We start from the raw sequence: 27,646 nt of genomic DNA, 5'->3' as shown, positions 1-27,646 counted from the left end.
AATTATAAATGACATATTTGGTATTGATCTTCAGGTTAACACTTTAGGTTACGATACCATTTTGACTAACGTATTTAAAGTTTAAGACAAAGATTTACTACTGAGACCACTATTTGGGTTGACCAATATATTCACTGCTCTCACTACTACCTATGTTTTAACGCTTAAGACTGAAGAACCTAATGATGAAGAATTCTTAAATATTTTTTAAATCATTTTTTATTTTATAAATTATTTAATCATGTGAATATAAAATATATTGTTTAGTATATATATATATATATTGTGGAGTTAAATTAAATACTAAAATTAATTTTAAAAATAAAGTAAATAAAAATAAATAGAAAAGTAAAATTAATAAATATTTATATACAATTTTAAAATTAAATTATTTTAAATAAAATAATAATTTAAAAGAATAGAATTTCTTGAAAGAAAGAGAGGGAAGACAAGGAGACAAGACACACTGCACAGTTTCGGTTTCATTTTTGTCAAAAACCCTTCCTGCTTGTGTGTGGCGGGAACCACATTCTTGCTCCCACTTTCTCTCTCTCGTTTCGTCGTTCTCTTCCTTTGGTGTCATCCTTTCAGAATGTACAGGCTAGCCACCAGAAACGTCGTCGTTACCTTGCCTCGTTGGCGTTCTTTTGCTCACTTCTTTCGTTCTCCTCCGTCTCCCATTTTCCTATCATTCGTTCCCTATCGCTTATTTCGGTAATCTCTCTCATTTTTTGTTTCATATCTTATATCATATCATTTAGATTTAGTGTTTTATTATATTCGCTTTATCGACACATTTTGGTTGAATTATTATTATTATTATTATTATTATTATTATTACGCGTAATGAATATCATTCGTCTTTAATGGCTTCTTTAATTATCTTTTTGTGCAAATGCACTGTACTTGGAAACATGAAGAAGGATAGTCTCTGACTTTGTTGAGAAAAGTTATGCTATTATCATTATATTCTGATCTCAATATCTATTCTCTAGTGGTGTGGCATCTAAATTATGAATCTTGTTGACGAACAGAATAAATGGGCATGTACAGAACATATCGTGTTTTACGGATAAGAAGGTTGTAAGAGGCAGTAGTAGGGTCACCAAGAAGCTCAAAGTGCCCAAAAATGTTTTAGATGATAAAGATCTTCCTCACATATTATGGTGGAAAGAGGTGGGTCTATTTATTTTTTCCATCTAGTTAAATTTCAAAATTAGCTATTCTTGAATTTGTTGTGTAAAAGTTAGTTTTTTTTTTTTTTTTTGGCTTCTAAACCGAGGGATATTTAGAGAAACTTTTTGTTCTATCTCTTGTTTCCTTTCAAAATTATGGCAGAAGTTGCAGATGTGCAGAAAGCCTTCAGCTGTCCAGCTAGTTGAAAGGCTTGAATATTCTAATTTGCTTGGCTTGGATTCCAGCTTGAAAAATGGAAGGTGAGCACTTATGAAATTGAGGCTACTGCTTTATACTTTCTTTTAATTTTTTAAACTGAAATATGAAAACTTTTGTTGCATTGTTTTTTAGCATTTATCTACAGATTTATTGGGACTTTTACAGGGTGCACGTTTACATTCAAACTATTGGCATGTTGTATTCTACCCTTTTATTGTAAAAAAGATTTATTTCCCCTACATAAGTTGCAATACAGGTAAATTCTTTGCTGTTAAGACACAAGCTCACAACTACTGGATCAATGTCAACAAGAATGCAATTTATGACTTTATTTAGTTGATAATCATAATCCTTTATTTGTAGCCATTTACACTGGCTATTTTTCCATAAGGTTGCAAATAGTTGAACTTCCATATTCTTTTGTTCAAGGGATGGTACTATTGTAAGAAAGTTAATGGAGAATCTTTTCATTTGTGTAGTCTGAAGGAAGGAACGCTCAACTGGGAAATGTTGCAGTTCAAGTTAAAATTTCCACGTCAAGTTTTGCTCTGCCGAGTATGTAAATATAAACCATTTGCTGAGTGTTTGGTCAGACTTTGGTGCTCTTGCAATTTGAGTTTGAAGGAAGCATAATTGCCAATTCTCAATAAAATTTGTTTGCTCCTTTGGTGGCTCCCCGACATTACTCGATTTCTACCCTTCATGAAGTAAACTTCCCTTGGTATCTTTTATTTATTCATTTTCTTATTAAATTTCTGCTCAGGTTGGGGACTTCTATGAAGCTTGTGGAATAGATGCTTGTATTCTTGTTGAATATGCTGGTTTAAATCCCTTTGGTGGTCTGCGATCAGATAGCATTCCAAGAGCTGGTTGTCCTGTTGTGGTATTGGCATTCTTACTTTTGAGCACACTATATTTTTATCTTCTGTTGACAAACATTTATATTGATGCTGTGATTAGATATGCTTATTTTCTCATGAAATTTAATTTGTATTGATAATTGTGAACATATATCTGATATATTAAACAATGCCTTTGATCTTTTCTTTGGTCATAGAATCTTCGACAGACATTGGATGATCTGACAAGAAATGGTTATTCAGTGGTGAGTGGAGCAATTAAATAGTGTTCTATGTTATCTTTTATTTAATTTAAATTTTATCATTTCATGACTTATTTTACCCTTTTTCCTTTTAGTTTGTAGCTTCAAAATGAAACACAAAATGACTAACCCCTATTTATTCATTTATGCTTGTAAATTGTTATGATGCTTGCCAACTTACCTGTTTATGAATACATGCTGCTAATAAATTTTGGTCTCAACAGTGCATCGTTGAGGAAGTTCAGGGTCCAACTCAAGCTCGATCCAGGAAACGCCGCTTTATATCTGGGTAAGTACAACATTCTCTATATGCCAGTGGTCTTTGTGTGTGTGCTGTCTATTGATAAAGCTTTCTTTTATTATTGTTTGTTTTATCTGTGACTAGAAAGTTGATGATTTGTGGATATGTTTCTATGTGCCTTTTCTCTTTTGATAGGGTAAAACTATTTGATTGATAGAAAGAAGCAAGGGTTATATGGACAGAGATTAAGGCATCTTCTTTAAGTTTAACAGACATTCAGACAAAAACCCATCTCAAAATTGAAAATAAGCTAGATGGTTATTGGAGTAATTGTCAAATTACTATGTTATAACTGTAAACTACAGTGTTTGTTAATATAGCTTTTTTACAGTTTCTACATTAGGTACAGTTACTTTACATCTGTCTACACTTACTGCTTAGCTGTAACCGAGTCATCTTATCTACCTAACCATCTATAGTTGAGTTTTGTATAAATTAGTTTATGAAATAACAAAATCACATTTTCATATCTATTGTTTTAATTCTCTCTCTCTCAGAATTCTCTCTTTCACTTTCTTTGATTTTCTCACAATTTTAACAACTTTTCTCTATTTTGTATCATGTTATACTATCTAGAGCTGTTTTTTTTATCCATTTTCATGGCCCTAGAATATAACTCCACTTCCTTTGCAACTTTGATCAGCTTCTCAGTGCCTTTGTGAAACTCGATGTGAACTTTTTGCCATGGAAAGAGTAAGTTTAAGGACTAATCAAAGCACACAGGCTTCATAACTTTGTAATTGCAACTGCATTCCTCCAAGATTCGTTTCTGATGCAGATTGTGATGCACTTAATCATCGAGATAAGATAAAGAAATATAGAAAAGACAGAGAGAGAGAATAAAGAGTGCAAATTAATTTAAAACGGATAAATTCAAATTTTAAGCAACTTCTAAGAATTAGTTTCAATATAAATTAGAATTGGTGAACTTAACCATGATAGACCTTATGTTAATTCTTCACTTATCTTGAAGGCGAATAACTCTAAAGTGATTATTGTTCCCTTTCATAATACAATAATGTATTTAAATAGACTAATTCTTAATTTCGTGGTAATTATATTTAGTTAAACTCATTAAGTTATATAGTGATTCAGTGATTCCTCGAGAAACCTAGCTGAATTTCGTGTTCTAAAATCTGAAGTTCAATTTTGGAGTTTTCAATGACAATGTTTTACCTTTCATTCCTTGCTTTAGGCTTTGTTTGAGAGTTAATTTTAAGGAGGGAAGTGAAAGATTTATTTGATAGTAATCCTTGTTTGGGAGTTTTTAAATGTGAAGGAGTTTTTATAAACCTGCTAAAACTCCTATAAACTCATATTCATGTTCTTAAGTTCCTTCAAATTTGGGGGGGTCTTTTTGTTAACCCCCTTCTCCCATCCTTCTCCTCTCTTTACTTATCTCTCAAACCTTTCCCTTCTCTCTCTTTCTCCAAACTCAAACAAAGTGTTAATGTTTAATATCATGCAAATAAAGGGCCTGAGAAATTTTCAAGTATTAAGAGCACCAAAAATTGAATCAAAGCAATCAAGTTTAACAAATGGTCATGAAATATTAAAAAATTGTCATCAATCGTAATTTGAATTATTCCCAATTTTTAGAATGAGAAAACTACTCAGTCATGATTTGATTACAAGCCAAAGCAATGAATAGAAACATGGGGGAAGAACAAGAAATAATAGGAAAGAAAAGGAATCCTAAAGCAAATACCACTGCTAGTAGCTCCATTTCTGTTGGTAATTTATTTGGGCCTCACCTAGAATCTTGCTAGCATAGTAGATGACATGCAACTCATTATTTCTTTGTACAAGCATTGCTCCAATGGCATGGTCACTTGCATAAAAAATCAACTCAAAGGAAAAATCTAAATATGGAGCTTGAACTTTGGGAGTCAAGGTTAATGCTTCCTTCAATTTGCAAAATATATTCAAACATTCTTGGTCAAAGTTGAAAGAAACATCTTTAATCAAGAGATTAGTAAGATGTTTTGCAACTTCAGAAAAATTTCTCATAAAATGCCTATAGAAATCGGCGTGTCCTAGGAAACTCTTCACTTCCTTAACATGAGTTTGTGGCAACATCTTCTCAATAATTTTTAACTTGGCCTTGTCCACCTCATTTGCTCTATCAGATATTGTCCTAAAACAATGTCCTTTCTTACAATATATTGACATTTATTTTAGTTTAGAATAAGATTGACTTCCTAATGTCTCTACAAAACTCTTGAAAGGTTAGCCAAATAATTGTCAAAATTGTTTATAAATTGAAAAAAATCCATAAATATTTTCATAATATACTCATTGTAATTAGGAGATATGGATTGCATGCAACACTGAAAAGTAGTAGGGACATTACACAAATCAAAAGGCATTCACGTATAAGCAATGGTGCCATAGGAGAATGTGAACGTGGTCTTCTCTTGGTCATTAGGCTGAATAAGAATTTGATGAAAATCAGAATAACCATCTAAGTAACTGAAACAACAGTGTTTTGCTAGTCTCTTAACCATCTGATTAATGAATGGGAGGGGGAGATGGTCTTTCCTAGTTTCTTTATCTTCATATGATAAATACACATTCTCCAACCTATAACTTTCCTAGTAGAAATGATTTCAAATAGTTTCAACGCTACCAACAATCTAGCAATCATTCCAACCCTTCACTCATCTTTAAATCTGACTCCAACTGTGCACTCTTCTTCTTGTCAACTTGTTATGATTCTGATCAGTCCTTTTTCACTGCTTCTGAAAAATCTTCATCCATGTTAGAATGCAGGCGCAGCCTAAGCTTCTTCACCATCCCCTCATCCATTCAATAATCATCCCATGTAGGCAAGATCTAAATCAGGCATTTGTAAGCCTAAGCTTCTTCCCACATTCCTACTGACACATATTGAACCCTCTACTGTTAAATATTGTTTGTGCTATATATGATGTATGTTGTCAAATACTTTAAAATATATTTCAGCGATGAAATATGCATCTGTATGCAACATTTACAGGTTTGTCAATGGAAAAATGGCTTTCTATTATTTAACTTAAAATATTGGGGAAATCATCTTTGTGATTACTCTACTTGGCTTTCTACAATCATTATACTATGCACATAGATTAGCGACAACTTTTAGCTATATCAAAAGATCACCTAAATACCTCATGTTTTGGTTTTGATACTACATCTCTCTATTACTCAAGTTGGGCTTCCTCAATGCTTATTTAAGCTGGTAAGTCAATCATAAAAAAGACTCAGGTTATATTTGGAAAAACAGATCAGATGTGGTTTGTACAAAGATTTTGTTTTGGACATGCCAATAATAATGATGATGGTAGTGGTGATGAGGGAATTTTCTTTTTTAGACCTCTTTTACTGTTTTAATCGACCTTGCACAATTCTCTTTTCTTGAAATTCTCACTCGTAAATTTTAATTAGCTTAGACTTCTATTTTAGTCTATTTGTTGTGTTTTGATCTTACCAGCCGAACCAACTACTTTTGGCATGCTTGTGCATAATATTGTGTGTATTTTGTTATAGCCATATTTTACATCACATTTATTGGTTATAGAATTAGAGCTCATGGAATGCAATATTTTCTTTTGCATATAATTTTTCTCATAAATTATTTTTGTATTTTCCAAATATGCCATGTGGCTGAGAGAGTGTTGTAACTTTCAGGCATGCTCATCCTGGAAATCCATATGTATATGGACTTGCTGCAGTTGATCATGATCTTAACTTTCCAGAACCAATGCCTGTAGTAGGTATTTATTTATTAATTTATTTATTCATATTTATACTACTAAATAGAATCATAATTTTCTCACAGTAACCTTTATGTTGACAGTTATCATTTCTTAATTTTTGCTAACAGCTTCATTTCTTAATTATCTTTTATTAGCACAGATTTGTGACCTATCATTAGCTTTATTATAGGCAAGTAATAATAGGGATTAGTCTATACTCTATATAATGTAGATTCTCACATGCAATGATTATCAGATTAATATGATTCAGTAAAATTCTCTTTTCAAGTTTCAAACAGGACATAAGGAAGCAGATATACTCACCGGTGCCTTATCAGTACTTGGGTTTAATTCTTATTTAGCAAGCTGGGAATTTAATATCTATTGAACAGCTTGATAGGGAGCGTTGGAGAGAATCTTGGTGATGGAAATCATCATTTAATGTGATTAACTGTAAATATTGTAAAAATGTTTGTAAATCTAATTGTATCCTGATTGTTTGCTACTGTAGTTTACGAGTAATATCCTCACTCTTTCCTTTTTTGTTTCCATAATTAGGGTAGGCTCAGCCTAGATTATTTTAATTCTGTATTTTTAGAAAAGCAAGAAGGATTTTTTTTTTTCTAGAGGAATGTTTAGTGGAACAACCATATAAGTTTATGTTGCAATTCAGAAGGATTTCTCATTTGAATATGTGATTGCTAGGTCGTGGGATCTGACAATAACTGTAATGAGCTGTTATGTATTATTCAATGTAAGTGTAATAATAACTGTCATGTTGGCAGTTATGGATGTTGTTGTAATGCTCAATTTTTCATAATGCTGAATGCTTCAATGTTGTTAAATAACCGTTATGGTGGGTAGCGGTGGCGTTTTTCAACCAAACCACCATGACCATGGCAAAAATGGCAGTTTTCAGTGGGGGTGCCATGGCGGTGTCGTTTTTCATCTTTTTATTGCATTTGAGCAATAAATTTCAATGATATATTTTTATTGTAGGAATATCACATTCTGCAAGGGGCTATTGCATTAACATGGTACTAGAGACCATGAAGACGTATTCCTTAGAAGACTGCTTGACAGAAGAAGCAGTCGTTGCAAAGCTTCGTACATGTCAATATCATCACTTATTTCTGCACACATCTTTGAGGCGAAATTCTTGTGGTTTGTACTTCATCCTTCTTTCTTTACTTTCTTATAGAAAAAATTAGGTCTAACTTTGGTACGCATGGTTACATTGTATAAATGATATAGCAAAAATCATACCGTTAGATTTTCATATTCCTTTGTATGTAGTTATTTGTGTGTGTGTGTGTGAGATTAGATCAAGTGATACCAGGTGTCAAAAATTTACTGAAATGACACCTTCAATGACTTTACATAATTCAGACATTTGTAGATATGCAATTAAAATGTAGCTATTTATTTACATTTTTAAATAATATATCACATGTTAAAATAAAGTGAAATGATGAAGTATCAATCAAATTTTAATTTAAATAATGTGAAACTTTGTAGAGTTGATCTACTTTCTGAGATTTTAAATTCATTGGTTGGATTGATGAAAAGTTATTATAGGTATCATTTAACTAAGTTTGACATCTTGTATAGTTTGATCCTGTCCATCTATATATATATATATATATGTTTTCATAAAAATTGTAAAAGACATTTAATTACATGATCGTTGTTACTGTAATTGTGGTGTTTAGAGAATTTTTCTATAAGAAAAAGGTGTTTGTGCAAAAGAATATATATATACAGAGATCCTTGTTAGATATAAAAATTATTTATAGCATATTTGTAGTTTACTTCTGTGTTAAGTATTTTAGTGTTTTTCTAGGAACTTGCCATTGGGGAGAATTTGGTGAGGGGGGCCTCTTGTGGGGAGAATGCAGTTCTAGACATTTTGAATGGTTTGATGGCAACCCTGTCTCTGATCTTTTGGTCAAGGTATGATTTGAAAAAATTATGTCTCTTACATTTTTTTTTTATTTTGAATGTGTTGTATATGTAATGAGTCATTCAAAATTGTTACATGTATATTTCACTTTGGAACATAGGTAAAGGAGCTTTATGGTCTTGATTGTGAGGTTACATTTCGGAACACAACTGTGTCTTCAGGAAATAGGGCTCGACCTTTAACTCTTGGAACATCTACTCAAATTGGTTGGTATATTAATATTAATGAATGCCTGTTGGTTATGTTCTTTTTCCTAAATTTGCCTCTCATATTTTTAGGTGCTATACCAACTGAAGGAATACCTTCTTTGTTGAAGGTCTTACTTCCTCCAACTTGCAATGGATTACCAGTACTGTGAGTAAAGGATTCCTTTTGTTTCTTGTTGTGGTGTATTTAGTACTTATTCAACTAACCCTTTTAATTTTTCTTTTTTATATATTCATCCTTTTCATTGTGTATCACTGCACACAATCTGTTTGAAACCTGAATCTATGCCTTTTCATTATTAATCTTTACTTTTTATGAATGACAGTTAGATTATTTTTTTGGGAGTATAATAACTTCCTGTGGTTGCATTTTGCGTTGCACTCTTTCTTGTACGAGATGGTTTATTTATTTTTCTTTCCTTTTCATTTTGCACTCAAAAGCTTCTTTTTTCCCCCGTAGCTCCTAAAAGAATTGTAGAAAAGGGAAAAAAGTTAAAAGGGATTTTATTCAGCACCAAGTTAGCCTTGTTGTAGGATGTGGGTATATTATTTTGTTGTATAGAGATATAACTTCTAAAAGTCTTTATATTTCTTTTTGGAATGTCCAATTGTATAATTCATTGTCTCAATTGTACTAAAATCTTTAATTTAAATTGCTTATTTCCCCTTTTCAGTTGTTCCCTTTTATTTTAGTTTTAATAATTCAATATAGCTCGTCTTGTATCAATTAATTACAGACCCAATACCAAGTTTGTCATTGTATGCTTATTGTGGTTCTTAGGTATATAAGGGATCTTCTTTTGAATCCTCCTTCCTACGAGATTGCATCCAAAATTCAAGGTGATTTTCAATAATAATTTTGATGTGCCTCTTAAATTTTCTTCATACAATGTACATTTGATCTCAATTTTTTACTGTACAGTAGTATAATAATATATGCTTAAACATATTTTTGGTCCAACATTTTCGGTAGATATTGATTTTTGTTCCTCAAAACCATTTCTTTTGGTTTTAGTTCCCAATTTTTAAAATTCAGTGCTTTTGATCCCGAACAGATTATGTAGCCAACTAAGATGTTGCCACGTCTTTTTTTGTGCCATATGTTGATTTTTTTTTTTTGGAATCATCATTAGGCAACAAAAGCATTGAATTTTGATAAATTAGGGATTAAAATCAAAAGAAAGTTTTAAGTGATCAAAGTCAAAATCTTGCAAAAATGTAGGGACCAAAAGCATATTTAATTTAACCCTTACTAATAATACCATTATAGTGATGACAATTTTTACTTAATTTTGGATTCATTTTCTTCTGCTTTTGTTTGGCAGCGTCATGCAAACTTATGAGTCGTGTAACATGCTCAATTCCAGAATTTACGTGTGTTTCTTCAGCAAAGGTTGTTATTAAATTATTTGTGAATTGTGAATGAGCTTCAAATGGTACTTTATGTGGGTTATGGTGTTATCAAGTTTCCATAGAAATGAAAATTAGTTGTTTTACTTTGTTTACAAAATTCAACATGATGGATTGCAATTTAAATGTGCTTATAATGATTTTTTGCAAATAATTATTGTTCATGCCTTATTCAAGCACTTCCTTTTTTGAAGGCTAGTTTTTTCGGTTCCTCTTCTTCTTTAGAGTTAAGTTAAGACATATGTCAGGCTTGGAAATAAAAGGGTATGAAGATTTTATATATCTGTTTATCCATGTAAATGTTAGGAACCCTCATTAGTAGTTAGTTATGATATGCTAGTTATCCATTTTTCGTAATCTCAAAGTTACAATGTTTTCATTACTCATTAGTAGTTAGCCACAACAGGTTAATTAGTTATTTGTTAATTACATCAGTGAGTTAGTTAGATGGGTGAGATAATTTGATTAAGGTATGCTGTCTACAAGTAAGTAGAGTGGACTGAGTGGGAACTGTCTTGAAATTTGTGAGAGGAAATTAGAGTCTTTTGGCATTGGGAGGTGCAGACCCTTGAGATTCTGTGATGTATGTGTCCTATTCTGTATCGGTGGAGTGTGTATCCTATTCTGTAAATTGGGAGTTCTTCCCTACTCTTCCTAATATCTAAACCAATTTCTTTCAGTTGGTATCATAGCCCCATTACCTGGGGCTGTAGATAGTTATTGAGCTCATTGGGTGTCACCAACTGGGATCTTGAGGCACTTTTCAAGGATCTGCGACTGCTGGTATAGGAATTGCAGTGTAGAATGGAGGAAAGGTAATTAAGAAAGGAGAGAGAAAACTGTGAAACCAGGGAAGCACTGAAAATGCTGGTCCAGAAGATAGGTGGATGCAGGTCTGGGTACAGACCTAGAGAAGCAGTTAGATAGAAATTAGGAGGAAGAAGTGAAATCCTGTGACAAGTGGGTTGTAGAAAGATCCAATGTCCCTTTTTCCATCTCTTTATTTGAAAGGTCCTCTTTTTCGTTCTGATTTTTTAGTGTTTTCGTATCTTTAACATTTGGGATCTTACACTTTTTTTTTTATTAACCATTCTGTTGTTGTCGCACTTGTATTTTTCCTGTCTGATTATTAACTGTATTTCTGCAGCTTGTAAAGCTACTTGAATGGAGGGAGGTCAATCATATGGAATTTTGTAGAATAAAGAATGTACTCGATGACGTTTTGCAGATGTACGGAACTTCTGAGCTTAATGAAATATTGAAACATTTAATTGATCCCACATGGGTGGCAACTGGGTTGGAAATTGACTTTGAAACCTTGGTGAGGCCTAAATTCACTCTGTTCAAATAAAAAGAAGGGATAGTTTACACCCATTTAGATGTGGATTGAAGACAAATTGAGAAGCATTGTTAAACTAGTCATCATCTTTCTTAAGCTACACTCCCTCCCAATCTCCAGACTACCCCATCCCTGCCTAAATATGTTTTTATTGTTTATTTCTATAGCTATTCCTGATGCTCCTAATTTTAATGCATTGAATTTTCATTAGAACATTGAAATATTTGGTATTTAAAAAGGGGTAAGTGAGGAAATGAAAGGAACTCCTTGATGAAAACCGAGAAGTAGTGGTAACTTGTTGCATCTGCAGACTTCCACTTCCTTATGTTCTGCAGTTAGGTACTGAACTTGTGGCATATGTCTTCTTCATTGCTTTTATGCTTCCTTGCTTTGCATATAATGCACTTAAGAGTTCCTAAAAACTCGGCTGCTTGATTGAGTCAAACGTCACACATTATCTTGGTTATGGTAAATTGCATATAGTTTGGAATGTTCATCTGTATACTCGCTTAAAACTCCATCTTTTGGGGGCTATTATATCATATAAGAGTCTTCAAATGAAATAGAATGTCTAGGTTTGTACTTTGGTCTCTTATTGATGATCTAGCTAATTTTATAGCTATCATATAAATACAGTTGTCTGAATGTACATGTCCTAATTATGCTAAATTTCTATCACAAATATAACTACGTAGCATTATGTTTTTTAACTGTCAGTATGACTCAGTTTTTATCCTCCTTGGATTGTTCAATTACAATAAAAGTTATTTTTAAACGTGATGATTTTATATGTATTTTGAAATTGCATTTTTCTAGACTTTCATCAGAATTCCAAGCACTATTATAAGAATGACTTTCTTTGTTGATTTGTTTCCTTCAAATTTCATTGGATTGTAGACTTCCCTAATGATATCTTCTTACAGGTTGCGGGATGTGAAGTTGCATCTAGGAAGATTGGGGAAATAATCTCTCTGGATGGTGGGAATGATCAGAAAGTCAGCTCCTTCTCTGTTATTCCTAATGAATTTTTTGAGGATATGGAGTCTAAATGGAAAGGTCGAATAAAAAGAATCCACATTGATGATGTATATACTGCAGTAGAAAAAGCAGCCGCGGCCTTGCATTTAGCAGTGGGTCCTCTCTAACTCAATCTTGCCAGTAGCTGTTTGCATGTAAAGTATGTTTAGAGAGACATGTTTATGTTTCATTAATCTTTTCCCAACAATCTTGCAGGTCACTGAAGATTTTGTTCCTATTGTTTCTAGAATAAGGGCTACTGTAGCCCCACTAGGAGGTCCTAAGGGGGAAATATCTTATGCTCGGGAGCATGAGGCAATTTGGTTCAAAGGCAAACGCTTTACACCAACTCTGTGGGCTGGTAGCCCTGGAGAGGTGCAAATTAAACAGCTTAAGCATGCTTTAGATTCTAAAGGTAGAAAGGTAGGCGAGGAATGGTTTACCACACCAAAGGTGGAGGCTGCGTTAACAAGGTATGCTGTTTTAGAAAACAGTAGAATCCTATACTATTATTTTTTAAAAAATTTTTTTTCAAACACTTGTGTTTTTACTTTTTCTTTTCATGATCATTTATGCTGTTAAAACTATTTGTTTCAGGTACCATGAAGCAAATGCCAAGGCCAAAGCAAGAGTTTTGGAAATTTTAAGGGGACTCGCTGCTGAGTTGCAATGCAATATAAACATCCTTGTCTTTTCTTCCACGTTACTTGTTATTGCCAAAGCTCTATTTGCTCATGCAAGGTTCTTAAACCTCTTTAGTTGCTTCTGCTTTGTTTTTGTAGATAAAATACAATGGTATTTCACTTTGTGGTGCATTGATTTTTTTTATTTGCTGGTATGGATTTGACTGAGCTACAAGTTATTATCTCTGTCTTCATTTTTGGTGTAGATTTTAATTTGGTTTAAATTTTTTTAATGGGAATATGTTCTAGTGCACTTTGATTGAAACATGGTTTTATGACTAACTTGAAGTCATTTGAAACATTGAATCAGGATAGTAAAACTTGTATATTGCATTACATCATTTGTGGTTGTACAATATTTGTACACATGGACAATAGAATCAATCCCTATAGTTCAAGGATTTGGATAAGCTATATAAGGAAACTAGGAAAGAATAAAATCAAGGAATGCAAATTCAAAACTGAATAATATTTAATCTGGATGATATCCCATCATTCCCCCTCAAGCTGGAGCATTACTTCATATTCATTCAGCTTGTACAAATATGTTATCCTAGGACCTTGTAAAGATTTAGTGAAAATGTTGACTAGCTGATCCTTGGAGCAAACAGAGGAAGTTGTTGATTCTGGAGAGGATCTTTTCTTTGATGAAACAACAATTGACTTCTCTATATTTAGTCCTGTCATGAAAACTGGATTGGATATATAAGGCCTTATCATGTTGAAAGAATTCAAAATTTTCACTAGTCAGCAATATCTCCTTGGATCAGGATAGGGCTCCCCCTGGATAGGCAGAAGCTTCTCATTTGGATCCATATGGGTCTCAATTGGCCAGCAATTTGGAATTCCCGGCTCTTCAAAAATGTTGAGAGCATACTTTCTATGGGAATTGGCATTGTCTTGGATTGAGCTACTTCAATCCCAATGAAGTAACTCAATTGGCCAAATACTTAGTCTAAAAATGCTCAAATAAGTGTTTTTTAAGAGTCTTAATGCCTTCTTGGTTGTCTACTATAGTCACAGGATCATCATCATCGATATAAACTAAAATATATCTAATTGATCGTGAACATCTAAAAAAAAAAAAGTCGTTTGTTTTACAATGAATCATTCCAAACTATTGAAGGACTTTGTTGAACCTACCTAACCAAGCTTGAGGTGATTATTTAAGGTCATATAAAGATTTCATCATTTACATAGAAGATCTGAGTCCCCCTGAGCAGAGAACCTAGGAGGTTACTCCATGGAAATCTCCTCCTAGTCGCCATGTAGGAAGATTTTTTAATATCCAATTGAAACAAGCCAATGCATCATTGAAGATACAATTATGAAGAGCCAAACTGAAGCTTTTGGGGGAGTATTTAAAGATAGCCATGAATTAGTTAGTTAATTACAAACAGATTGTTAGTTACATAGATAGCTAAATTTGTTTAGGGATGTTGCCTATAAATAATAAGAGAGGTTAAGAAAGAGATGTCTTGTGAATTGAGAGTGGATCAGGGCCTTTGGGCATTGGAGAGAACTAGGTCTCTCATACCTGGATTGTACTGGAGTTTTTGTTAATAAAGACAGTCTTCAATATCTGAACCAATTTCTATCATAATTAGATATTATAAAAATTGTTACCCAATTCTATTATGTTTTGAAATTTGGAATTATAAAATGGTTAGAACTAAGTTTATCTTACTGAAATAACAAAATCATTTGGTGTTCTCTTTGTAGTCTTGCAAGTTTTATGCTAATTTGTTCATTGATTTCTTGCAGTGAAGGGAGAAGAAGGAGATGGGTCTTTCCCACACTTGTAGAATCCCATGGGTTTGAGGTAGTATATAACAACTTGATAGTGCCTGTTCATATCATTGATAGATGAATATTGTATATTTTTGCGAGTTAATTTCTATTATTTCATTATTTCCAATTTTATTTTCTACAGATATGTTTTTTATTTTACTTTATCAGGACAAGCTTTTACCCTATAATACAGCTCTATACTAGGCAAGTTGTTATGAGCAGAGGTCTATATATTGTAAATCTGTTTGTACAGCATTATTAAGAACTAATATGCTTAAATGAAGAGAATAATAATGTTTTGAAGAAGTTGATGATATAAGGTTGTGTTCAACAAAACATTATATATGCTAGACTAAGTAAATTCTAATTAATTTCTTTTCACAAAATAATTAGACTATAATACAATAGAATAACTGATAACTAACTCTAATACAACAGTCACAAGTGAGGAATAAATAGGAGAAAGAGAGGGAAGTGGGGGACATCTTGGTTAATCACTTGGATTGGACTATGAGATATCAGGCTCTCAAATACCTGATAGGGACTGTTAAAGATTTGTTGTAAAGCATTCTGCCTGTGTAGGGGTATCAATTCCCCAACCAGAGTCATTTCTCAATAATACATGATTCTTTCTTGGATTTTGTCTCTTTTCTTTGCATTTTCTTTTCTGTTTTCTAATCTCTTTGGTCCAGTTCTATCACACAGTTTGTCTGCCATCACATGAAACTTCATCTCTGTACTTGACTTTGCTGCCCCTTTTAGTTTCCTTCTCCTTCAACAATAAAATCTTATTTAATTACGTGAGATCAGCTATATGGATCATACTATGTATCTGGATTTGCTTAAAAACCCAATTCTCTGAAATATTATTTAACATCAAATCTCTTTTAATAGCTTTCTTAGGTCTCCTACCTCTTTTCATAGGGTTAAAAACCATACCATCCACTCTCCTCACTGATGTTTGAGTGGCTTTTTCTACACGTCCAAATCACCTTATTTCTATTATTTTTTATTGCATAGGTGCTATTTTCAATATCTTCTCATATAGTTATTTCTTATCCTATCATTTTTTGTGACTTTACATTCATCTTAACATTCTCATTTCTACAACTTTCCTTTTTTGATGTGTTATTTCTTTAAAACTTAACAGTATTGTGTGATCCATCTACTTGACCTCCTAATGGGATCATAGAAGTTAATATTGTGCAATAGCATTGTGTTGGAGTGGCTCCCTACCATGACATAAAGTAGATAGTGTTGCAGTTTTGTGTAGCAGCTGGAGGGGCACGAATCACGGCTACCACAGCTGCCATATGTAGTAGGACAAAAAAGTCAAGTTTACGTACACTTTCTGAACATTAGAAGGCTTTTAAGGGCTGTTTTCTGGCCAAAATCAGGCATTGTTCACTATTTCAAGCCAAGTTCTAGTCATCTTCATTTTCAGCAAGACTCAAAAGTTTTCTAATGAGATCATCTGTGTTGTGGCCTTTTTGTAGTGAGACTACTTTGCTTTCTGTTTTTCTTTTCAGTTCTGTTTTTCTTTGCTAAAGCCCTCCAAATGATTGAAATTTGAATGTTTGAAATAGAAGCAATGGCTACTCCCTCAATTTGTTTCAGTTTCTTATGCATTGGTTAAGCCAACAGGTAATAACTTGGTTATAGGTTGACAATGAAATAACTTGAAAGACATCAATAATAGAAAGGTTGTTACTTGTGACTTTTGTGGCAAAACTACTACCGGTGATATTACCCCCGAGTCAAGAGATATTAAATGGGAGTGAAGGAAGATGGTAATAGCTGTCCAATGATTTGTAAAGAAGTGGAAGAAATACTTATAGCAACTCATGCAAAGAAGAAAGCTGAGAAAAATGCATACCTTGTTGAGCATGAAGAAAATGATGATGAGGAAGAAGAGGTTGAAGAGAATTTGATTATTTGTCATGAAAAAAGACTAGCAACCTCAAGTGCAACATCAACTTACCTTAGTGCTGCCACCAAAATAGCCAAAGATGTTGGGGGTCCCATGGATTTATTTTTGTTAAATAGTCTAGAAACAACCATCAAATAAGAAAAGACAAAGATAAAACAAGTATAAGTGTCGCTTGTGACAAGGAGGCAAGAGCAAGAACAATTTAGTACATAAAGTGATTCTTCTATAAAAATGGAATTGCTTTCAATGTTGTGCTCTAAAAAATCTTCAAGTTAATGATTGAAATTGTTGGAGATTATGGGTTACACTTATAAAGCCTTCTACCTATCATGAGTGTAGAGTTTCTCTTCTTAAAAAGGAGTTGGATTATAGAAAGAAAATGTTGAAAAGTCATGAAGGAAGAGAAAATAGTAGAATTTGGGTGACCCAACTTTCTATGCCAATCCTCATTTATTTAGGATCCCCATTACATGCAAAAGAAAAATGTACTAGTGAAAAATAAGGTGGAAACAATCTGTCAACTTTAGGCCCCTTGTGAGTAGCTTCCCTTGACGCATGATCCTCCACAAACACAACCAGTCTGAGAGAGATTAACAATATAGTTGTTATTCTGCCAATTGTCCAACTAAAAGTAAATTTGAAGCAAGACTAGTCAATCCCGGATAGCGGCATGAAGCAATTGTGCCCCAAAAAAGTAGGAAAGGTTGTTTGTGCGTATGTGGGGAGTATTTCAAAGAACAAGTAATGTTCTTGGACTGATGGGTAGTTGTGACTGGCATGACATTGTTATGTTTACCAATTGGCATTCTGCTTGGGAGCTGGGGAAATCATTACCTCTAGCTAAGATGTTCTACTTTGTTTTTTTTTTTTTTTTTTGGGTTTAAATTCCAGCAATATACATTCCTGTGAGAAGGTAGTTTTGAAGCAGGGTTTATATGACAATGCTTGTTTTTTATGTGTGATGTGTTTTAGTCTATGACCCAATGTTTTAGTTGTTTATTATTAATGACTTGTTTGCCTTCATAATGGAATGACTACAATTTTAATCAATTATTGTAGGATGTGATGTTGGACAAAATCCATGGGATGAAGATAGTGGGTTTATTACCATATTGGTTCCACGTAGCAGAAGGAGGTGTTGTGCGTAATATTGTAGATATGCAATCATTGTTTCTTTTGACAGGACCAAATGGTGGTGGAAAATCAAGTTTACTTCGATCAATTTGTGCTGCTGCTCTACTTGGGATTTGTGGACTCATGGTTCCTGCTGAATCAGCCTCAATTCCTTATTTTGACTCTATCACGCTTCATATGAAGTCATATGATAGTCCTGCTGATAAAAAGAGTTCCTTTCAGGTTTGCTACTGGTTCATACTTTTTTGTTGTTCATCAATTGGGTTTTATATAATGTTGATTGCTTTATGGTTCTTTAGGTTTAGCATTTGATCAAGCTATTGTCTTGAAAAGTGTAGAATTAAGAAAGAGAGAGAGACAGATTAGTATGCTGTAGCTAGAATTAGATAGATACTCTACCATGTGTAGAGACCCTTATATTTATAAGGATACATATGTAACCCTAATTGGACAAGCTCGTTAATCGTTATTATAATACTAACATTAACCCTAATCTTAATAAGTATATTATACTTATTCATAATACTCCTCTTCAAGTTGGAGTATAGATATTAATCATGCCTAGCTTGTTACAAATATAATTGCTATGTGTCCCATTTAAAGCCTTTGTATTTGTAAACACATCTGCTAGTTGGTCATATGAGAGATGGATATAAGCTTCTGCTGAACTTTTTCTCGAATAAAGTGACAATGTATCTCAATATATTTCGTTCGTTCATGAAAAACTAGATTTGAGGCAATGTATATCGCTGCTTGGTAATCTAAGTTGCATAGGCTTAGTGCTGCTAAATCTTATCTTTTCCAACATATGTTTCAATCACATTAACTCACAGGTAGTCTGAGCCATATATAACGTTTTGCTTACTTTTCTATGAAATTAAATTACTTCCTAAGAACACACAGTATATGGTAGTAAATTTTCTGTCCATAGATCCTGCCCAATCAGCATTAGAAAACGCCTCTATCTGTGCATGTCCATCATCTTTGTATACAATTCCTTTTCTTGGTGCTTTCTTCAAATACTTTAAAATGCGCTCAATAAGTATCCGTTGGAGATGACATAAACTGGCTAATAACACTCACTGGAAAAACAATATCCAGCCTTGTAACTGTCAAGTAATTCAGCTTATCTGCTAATCTTCTATGTTTTTGTGGATCTGCAAAAGGAACTCCATCTGCTATCAGTTTCACTCTTGGCTCCATAAGTGTCTCACATAGTTTAGCTCCTTTTAGTCCAGTCTTAGTCAATAAGTCTAAGACATTTTTTTTGTGAAAGGAAGAATCCTTGCTTTGAGTACATGACTTTAATACTCAAGAAGTATTTCATAATTCCTAAGTCTTTTGTCTGAAACTTAGTTTGAAGAAATTTTCTTAGGTTGCTGATTCCTTCCTTGTCGCTACCTGTAATAATAATATCATCAACATAAAAAATAAGTAAAATACAACCAAAGTTAATCTGTTTATAAAACACTGTATGATTACTCTTACTCCTCACTAATTCAAATTTCAGAATCACGTCACTGAATCTCCCAAACCATGCCTTAGGTGACTGTTTCAAGCCATATAATGACTTCTTTAAACGACACACTCTTCCACACTCTCCCTGAGTAACAAAGCCAGGTAGTTGCTCTATGTACACCACCTCCTGTAAGTCTCCATTCTTCACATCTAATTGGAATAATGGCCAATGATGCATAGCTGTAAGAGAGATGAAGATGCGAACAGATGAGAGTTTAGTAACGGGAGAAAATATATCAATGTAGTCAACGCTATAAGTTTAAACATACTTTTTTGCAGCAAGTTGTGCCTTTAGACGAGTCATAGAACCGTCTGGATTAACTTTCACAATGTAAACTCACTTGCAACCAATAGCTTGTTTTCCTTGGGAAGAGGAATCAAGTCCTAAGTATATCTCAAGAGCCAACATTTCTTCCACTATAGTATGTCGCCAAACATCATGACTGAGGGCATCTGCAAAGGTCTTAGGAATAGAAAGAGAGTCTACACTAGCCATGAAGGATTTAGACATATAAGATAAATGAGCAGACGTTACATAAGATGAAATAGGATAGGTGCAAGATTTCTTTACCTTTACGGATAGCAATAGGAAGGTCAAGGTCAAACATAGGATCTGTTGACACTTGAGGAGATAATGATAGAGGTTGAGTACCATCTTAAATATCATTAGGCACAGGGGACACATCATTTGAAGGTTGTTTCGGCCAGGAGAGTATGTCTGCTCAAAGAATTTGAAATTGTATCAACAGGAGCTAGAGGTGCAACAAGATGTGTAGATTGGACAATAGTGTAAGTCAAGAAAGGTTCATCTACCCCATACATGGACTCAGAAGATAACGACCAAGATCAGGAGAAAAACGGAAACCTTTTTGTGATCGAGAATAACCTAAAAACACACATTTTAAGGACTTTGGATCAAGTTTAGTTACCTAAAGACGAACATCAAACACAAAACAAGTGCAGCAAAAAACTTTAGGAGGTAAAAAAAAGAGAGATTGTGATGGAAAAAGTATAGAGTGGGGAATCTCACCATGTAACAAAGATGATGGCATGCGATTAATTAAATATGCAGTAGTAAAAACAACATCAGCCCAAAAAGGTTTAGGAACTTTCATTTCAAACATTATGAGTATTTGGTCATGCTATTTGGTTTGATCAATGCACCTTCAACATTCCAACTCTTATGAATGAGGTACTTAAGCCTTTTTTAAGAAAATTTCTCCTCGTCTTCTTTGATAACATTTTGGTGTTTAGCCCTTTGATGGAACTGCATGTCCAGCACTTAACAAAGTACTTATTGTGCTCAAGAAGATTCAGTTGAAAGGTACACAGGAAAAAATGCAATTTTGGTCATGTTGTTTTTGGGTCATGTTATCTCAGCCCTTTGTATACCTTTCTCTGCCATGTCAAAGTTGCAGACTGAAGAGTAGAGGATTTGGATTTGGAAATACAGAAGGACTCTAGATTTTCTACCTTAATGCAAAAATTATTGGTGGATCCTAGAGCACATGCAAATTATCAACTATGCTGGTATTGGCTAGGAGTTTTCCACAAATTCAAGAGATCATTAAGGAATTACATTCTTCCCCTATATGTGGTCATACTGGATATCTCAGAACGTTTAAGAGGGTAGCAGGTGTTCTATATTGGGGAGGAATGAGAAAAGATATCAAGGAATTTGTGACACAATGTGAGATTTGTCAACCATATAAAAATGAGACCCTCCTGCAAGATTGTTACAGTCAGTGCCCATTCCGACACAGGTCTTGTCAGATATATCCATGGACTTCATTGGAGGACTACCCAAAGTTAGAGGGAAGGACACTATGTTAATGGTGGGGGACAGGCTCACCAAATATGAACACTTTCTGCCTCTCACTCACCCTAACACTGCTGCAGATATGTCCCAACTTTTTTGTCTGCAATATTGTCAAACTTCATGGGTTTCCCTTGACTATTTTTTCAAACTGAGATTAAGTCTTTCGTAGTACCTTTTGGAAAGAATTGTTCAAGCAAGTGGGCACGAAACTGAATTTTAGTACAGCTTACCACCCTCAAACGGATGGTCAAACGGAAGTGGTGAATTGTTGTTTGGAGACTTACGTTGCATGACAGAAAAACCTGGCCGGATTGGTTAAGTTGGGTTGAGTTCTGGTTCAACACAAATTGAAGTGCAGCTACAGAGATGTCTCCTTGTTTTTCATCTGTCTCTCCTCAAGCCAGCCGTGCATCCTACCACCAAGCCAAAACCTTTGCCTCTCATGTTATTTGAGGAGCACGTTCTAGATGTTACTCCAGACCAGCTAATTGATACAAGGATTACCTCCCTAGGGGAGTTAAAATTTCTTCTCAAATGGAAACAGCTTCCGAAGTGTGAGAAAAGCTGGGAATCTGCTACCACAATCTAAGAAGTTTTCCCTAATTTTCACTTTGAGGACAAGGTGGCTCTTCGAGGGGAGTGGGGGTATTGATAAGTTCAGAAAGGTATACCATTGGAAGAAATGGAAGGGAATAGGTGGGAAATTGGATAAATAGCCATTGGGGGTAGGCCAATGGTAATTTGTTGTATTAAGTTTCTGTATAAATGGCATGTGACGAAATTAGTGAAGGATATGTTTTTTGTAATTGATAATTGGGAAAGGTAAGGAGAGTGGAGTTCTCTCAAATAACTCTGGAATACTAAGTGTACAGATTCTGCCTATGTCCCGAATCTCTATCTACATGATATTGGTTTGGGAATTAGGGTTCTTCAATAAAATTTCAAGAACTATTTTTCTGTATTCTGTACCAGTCCTATCAACAACATTCAAGCCTTATCCCACAAATTGAAAATAAAGTCAACTAGCTATTATGTGTATTATGTCAACAATAATAAGGGGCTGTAAATGAAGAATATGATATCAGATGCTTGAATTTTTCTCATTTGAGTTTCGTGTAACATAAATCCTACATTGAGCGCTCTACAACTTTGCTAATATCAGAGTAGTATCTCTTCTGCTGTCAGAAATTGCTGTAATAACTTCCCGTTATTTAAAATTGCACCAAATTGCATTCACATCCACCTCTGCATACCCACTACTGTACAATTATGTATAGATAAAATATACATGAAGGGATGAATGTAATTTGTGAAACCAGAGGGAGGACTAGTTGCCTGTGGCGTTATGGAATTAGCAAACCCCTGGGGAGTTAACATAATATTGCCTAAAATTGGTTAGTTGTCTTGTTGCTTTATGGATCTACAATTTCACGAATACCTTGAACATTTCATCCATCTTAATATCTGTCTCAGGTGGAAATGTCAGAAATTCGATCCATCATTGCTGGAACCACAAAAAGGAGCCTTGTACTTGTTGATGAAATTTGCCGAGGAACAGAAACTGCAAAAGGAACTTGTATTGCTGGTAGCATCATCGAAACTCTTGATAGAATTGGGTGTCTGGGTATTGTTTCCACTCACTTGCATGGAATATTTACTTTGCCTCTGAATATCAAGAACACTGTGCACAAAGCAATGGGCACAGTGTGCATTGATGGACAAACAAAGCCTACATGGAAGCTGACAGATGGAGTCTGTAAAGAAAGTCTTGCTTTTGAAACTGCCAAGAGGGAAGGAATTCCTGAGCCTATTATCAGAAGAGCTGAAGATCTTTATGTGTCAGTTTACGCTAAGGAACTTCTTTCTGCAGAAAATTTCCCAAATCAGGAAAAAAATTCTACTTACATCAATGTTAATTTGAACGGAACACATCTTCATTCAAAAACGGTTTTACCAGGAGCTAATCAAATGGATGCTTTACGCATGGAAGTTGAGAGTGCTGTCACTGTGATATGCCAGGATCATATTATGGAACAACAAAGTAAAAAGATTGCATCAGAGCTTACTGAAATAAAGTGTATCTTTATTGGTACAAGGGAGCAGCCACCTCCCTCGGTTGTAGGTTCTTCAAGCGTCTATGTGATACTCAGACCAGATAAGAAACTATATGTAGGAGAGGTAACTCCCAACTTTTATTATGTTTTCATAATTTGAAGTAGTTCTCTTTTTCCTTGTTTATTTTCTTTCTTCCTTATGAGTGGTACTGCAATGCCAGGAAAAAAGTTGACACAATATGGACAAAATTTACCTATTTTTAAGGTTGGTTGTTGGATAAGACAAAGGGGTAGAACCTGATTCATAATTCATAAAAGAATCAATGAGAACACCAACTCATCCTGATTCCTATTCGGTTGAATTAATTCTGACTATCTAGCATTTTTCTTTATCTTTTTGTTCCCAATGGAGTAGGAGCTGACATAAAAAATAACAGGTCGTGACATTTTTAAACCAAAACCAGTATATAATTGATAGCTGATCCTAGCAATTCCTGTTAATTTGGAAAGACAGACAGACAAATAAAAATTATATAATGGGATCCACAGTTCCTGTCTGGGGACTGTGGTGTCTATCCTCTTCTTGCTGTCCTTGTATATTATTGCTTTTTCCCTACATTTTATTTGTCATGGATTTTAGCACCATAATAAAAACTTGTAATTTATGACGAATGTTATATGAATGTTGCAAATTACAAGTTGCTGTCATGATTTTATGCAGTCCCTTTTTGAGAATGTTTGCCAATTTTTAGTTGATCTCTTTTCTGTTGGGATGAACTGTTGATAGACGGATGATCTTGAGGGCCGGGTTCGTGCACATCGGTTGATGGAAGGAATGCATGATGCATCATTCCTTTATTTCCTTGTCCCAGGAAAAAGCATGGCATGCCAATTAGAATCTCTGCTCATCAACCAGCTTTCTACTCGAGGCTTCCAGCTGAGCAATACAGCTGATGGTAAGCATAGGAATTTTGGCACATCCAACCTTTATGCATAATTCATTGATAAACGTTGACCATCTACGTAAATGTTGTGCTTTTGCCAGTTTTATGCGTCTTAATATATTTATGTTAAAAGTTTAGGAAGCAATGTCCGCAGCATTTTTGTCAGAATTAGTTGCTGCAGCTGCATTTCTGTCCACATGCAAATGTGGAAATTGTTCATTAGCTTGTAAGTAAGTAAAAAAAGTCTATTATATTCTTTAAAGAATGTCTTTTATGGACTCCCCTCCCCATCTAACTTAAAATGATATTTCCTTAACACAGCTTGCTAGCACCGAGAATTCATGGTAAGAATGGTGTCAGCTTGTGGTTTCTTTCAAATGTTAGAACACATTTGGATTCCCCTCCCCTATTTATTTGGCCTATTGAGAGAGGATACACGTACAAATCCATGATTTTGTTTAGTAACGTACTAGGGAATTTTATTTAGTAACATCAGTTTTAGTAGTATCTTAAGTAATAAACCTATACTCTTCATTCCAAATTTTTTAATATTTTCTTAAACACCCTTTACACAACAATATTAAATGGAGCACCATGTGAAATAATCAATCAGAGTGACTATATCTTCCACCGCTTACACAGTCAATACATTGAGATTGAGACCGTGAACAATGAGTTTGTGAGAAAGTCATTTGTCTTTCAAATTAAGCCTTTTTAGTATAGTCACAAGTCACATCATGTTCACTTAAGATTTTACGAAATTACGAATAATAAAATTTAAGAAAATATGAAAAGAAGTTTGAAAAAAAAGAAAAAAAGACAGGTAGCTCAAATTTAATTGCATTAGCTCATACATATGTTTTGGGCGTAGGCTTGAATGAGTTGTACTAAACAGGCTAGTTTTATTTGGGCTTTAAGTTTTAAATCTCAACTCCTATATTTTGGCATGCTTATCTGAGTCAACTTGATTGAACTCACTCATTTTGGTAGCATTAGTTTATCTTATATTTTCTTTGTACTCTTTAAAAGATTAATATCCATTTGTTTGAGAATTTAAAAATGCATTACTGAACTCAATTGCTTGGATATTGGGTTCTACAATTTTAAATTATAGTAATCTAACATTCACTCTTGCAATATTTATGAATTTTTTATTAGATAATTTAATTTTAAAACTATGCAAAATTTAATATTGATTTAAAATTATTTGATACGTAAGGTATCAAATTTAATGTATTATATATATTTGAACTATGTGAAAATAAGAACCTTTTAATTGTAATGGTCTAGTTGTTCAATTTTGACAAAATTTGATATAAATAATCTAAATAATATAATTATAATTTAGCGGTTAGATTAATAAAAGTTATTTTTATATTAAATTATTAATAGTATAAGAATAAATATAATTTATATTAGTGTATATATATATATATATATATATATATATATATATTATGATTCATTATGAAAGAGAAACAATCAAGTCTTGTGTATATTTATTAAAGGCGATATTTTTATCTTGATTAAAAAAGGTATCAAAATGGAAGGGCTATTATTACCGTTGCTTTTAAATCATTTGATAAATTTTACGGTTATCTTCCTAACGTATAGGAGATCATATAAATATAATTTATACTCGAATATTTAGTTACTTAACCTATCGAATGCAATACACATTATTATTTAGAATTAATATTGACGGTAATATGATGATTATATTTGAAAAACTATTAAAATATTATAAGTTAGCTTCAATTTCTTAAAGACAGTACAAGAGTTCAGATAATTTTTCATTAAGTCTTGTTACAATTATAACTAGTAAGTATTCCTACAATGTTCTAGTAATTTTAATTTTAAAATGTGAAAAAATATTTAAAGTTATGCGAAAAGTATGCACAATTAATTCATTTAAAATCTTAAAGTGTATATTAAGTGAAAAAATCTTTTAAAATTATAAACAAGGTAATTCAAAGAACACAAATTTAAAATGAAGTGTTACACTTTAGGGAGAATATACATAAGTCTTTGCTCTTAATGAATATCTAAATATAGATTTGAAAGAAATGAAAATATGAGAGTTTAAGCCATTAAAGAGTATTGGCCGTTGACATTTAGGTAGAAAGAGACTCTTTTAACATGAAATAAAAATAATAAAATAATTTGTTTTAAAAAGAAACCAATTTTTTTTTTAATTAGACACCTATATTTCTTAAGAAGGAAAAGAATACGGTATGACATTATCTCACCTTGAAAGTTTTAATTTATCATACATGAATTGATATTTAATTAACTAAAATTTATATTTTTTTCTTAGTTAAATGAAAAATTTTGTCTATAAATTTTCTTTATTATTTTTATTTGATCCTTACATAAAAAATATATATTTAGTTTCTACATAAATAATTAAAAATTAATCCTTGTTGTTTATTGATATTATAATAGTGTTATATTTTATTGACAGGTATTGTGTCAAAACTTTTTTTTTAAGTGCATAAAATAAAGTGTAGTGATTAAAATAAGCTTAATTATATTTTAGTCCCTAAGAATTAATGCGTTTAAAATTAATTTTTAAAAAATCACTTAGATTTAATCTTTGACATTTTTAAAATATTTAGAATTAATCTATTTCGTCAACTATCCTTCATTAAATAATAAATTGGACAATGTAAGTCTACACAATTACACTATTATTATTTTTAATATTTTATTGTTTAAAAATTCATATTTATAAAAAATCACTGTCCTCTCTCATTCTCTGCAACTTCACAAAATCACTATCCTCATCTCTACCAACACTCCACTCTCTAACACATAAGCTTTTTATCACTTGAGACTTGTGATTTGGTGGGTTGAGTTTTTGGTTTGTGGGTTTGTGGTATTTTTGAGTTCGAAGATGAAAGAATAGGAAGCAAGTGGAAGAAAGTTAAGGTAACATTGGGTATGAATATGTACATGTTCATTTTTGGAACTTTAGACAATGAATCGCCGTATCGATTATGATTATTGAGAGACTTTTCAATGCTACTTTACTTTCACTACTTTACTACAATACTTATGTTACCCTTTCTTCAATGACCTAAAGGTTGAGAAACTAATTCACAAGACCTGTTATAGGTTCCAATACTTAGCATTCAAATGAAATCAAATGTTTTCGTTTTGTTATAAACCTTATTTTCCAATTCCTACTAGTAAGTAAAACCAATTAACCATATTCATAATTTTCTTATAAAATAAAATAGGCTTAATTATGTTTTTTGTCTCTATAAATATTGAGTATTTTGTGATAAATTTTTATAAAAT

The 27,646-nt window shown here is 33.1% G+C and overlaps 1 protein-coding gene across 2 annotated transcripts; it reads left to right on the top strand.

Moving 5' to 3' along the window:
• Positions 1–462: 462 nt before the first annotated feature.
• Positions 463–24,717, top strand: LOC113871121 (DNA mismatch repair protein MSH1, mitochondrial). Of its 2 annotated transcripts, none has more exons than XM_027507918.1 (22): positions 463–714; positions 1,035–1,176; positions 1,339–1,436; positions 1,875–1,950; positions 2,159–2,278; positions 2,453–2,500; positions 2,722–2,786; positions 6,468–6,553; positions 7,535–7,699; positions 8,379–8,488; positions 8,599–8,704; positions 8,777–8,852; positions 9,486–9,544; positions 10,030–10,097; positions 11,262–11,435; positions 12,377–12,583; positions 12,687–12,943; positions 13,068–13,211; positions 14,918–14,975; positions 17,934–18,230; positions 22,819–23,523; positions 24,187–24,717. In XM_027507918.1, the coding sequence occupies exons 1-22, from the start codon at positions 593–595 to the stop codon at positions 24,394–24,396; spliced, it is 3,393 nt and encodes a 1,130-aa protein (XP_027363719.1). In that variant the 5' UTR covers positions 463–592; the 3' UTR covers positions 24,397–24,717. The 2 variants fall into 2 exon arrangements, with proteins under 2 accessions (XP_027363719.1, XP_027363720.1); XM_027507919.1 differs by having other exon boundaries at positions 24,152–24,272.
• The last annotated feature ends 2,929 nt before the right edge of the window (positions 24,718–27,646 follow it).

This window comes from Abrus precatorius, unplaced genomic scaffold (genome assembly GCF_003935025.1).
Source record: "Abrus precatorius isolate BTA unplaced genomic scaffold, Abrus_2018 Scaffold7, whole genome shotgun sequence".
In the NCBI taxonomy this organism is placed as follows: domain Eukaryota; kingdom Viridiplantae; phylum Streptophyta; class Magnoliopsida; order Fabales; family Fabaceae; genus Abrus; species Abrus precatorius.
Note: the sequence above shows the minus strand (reverse complement) of the source record. Positions and strands in the feature narration are given on the sequence as shown.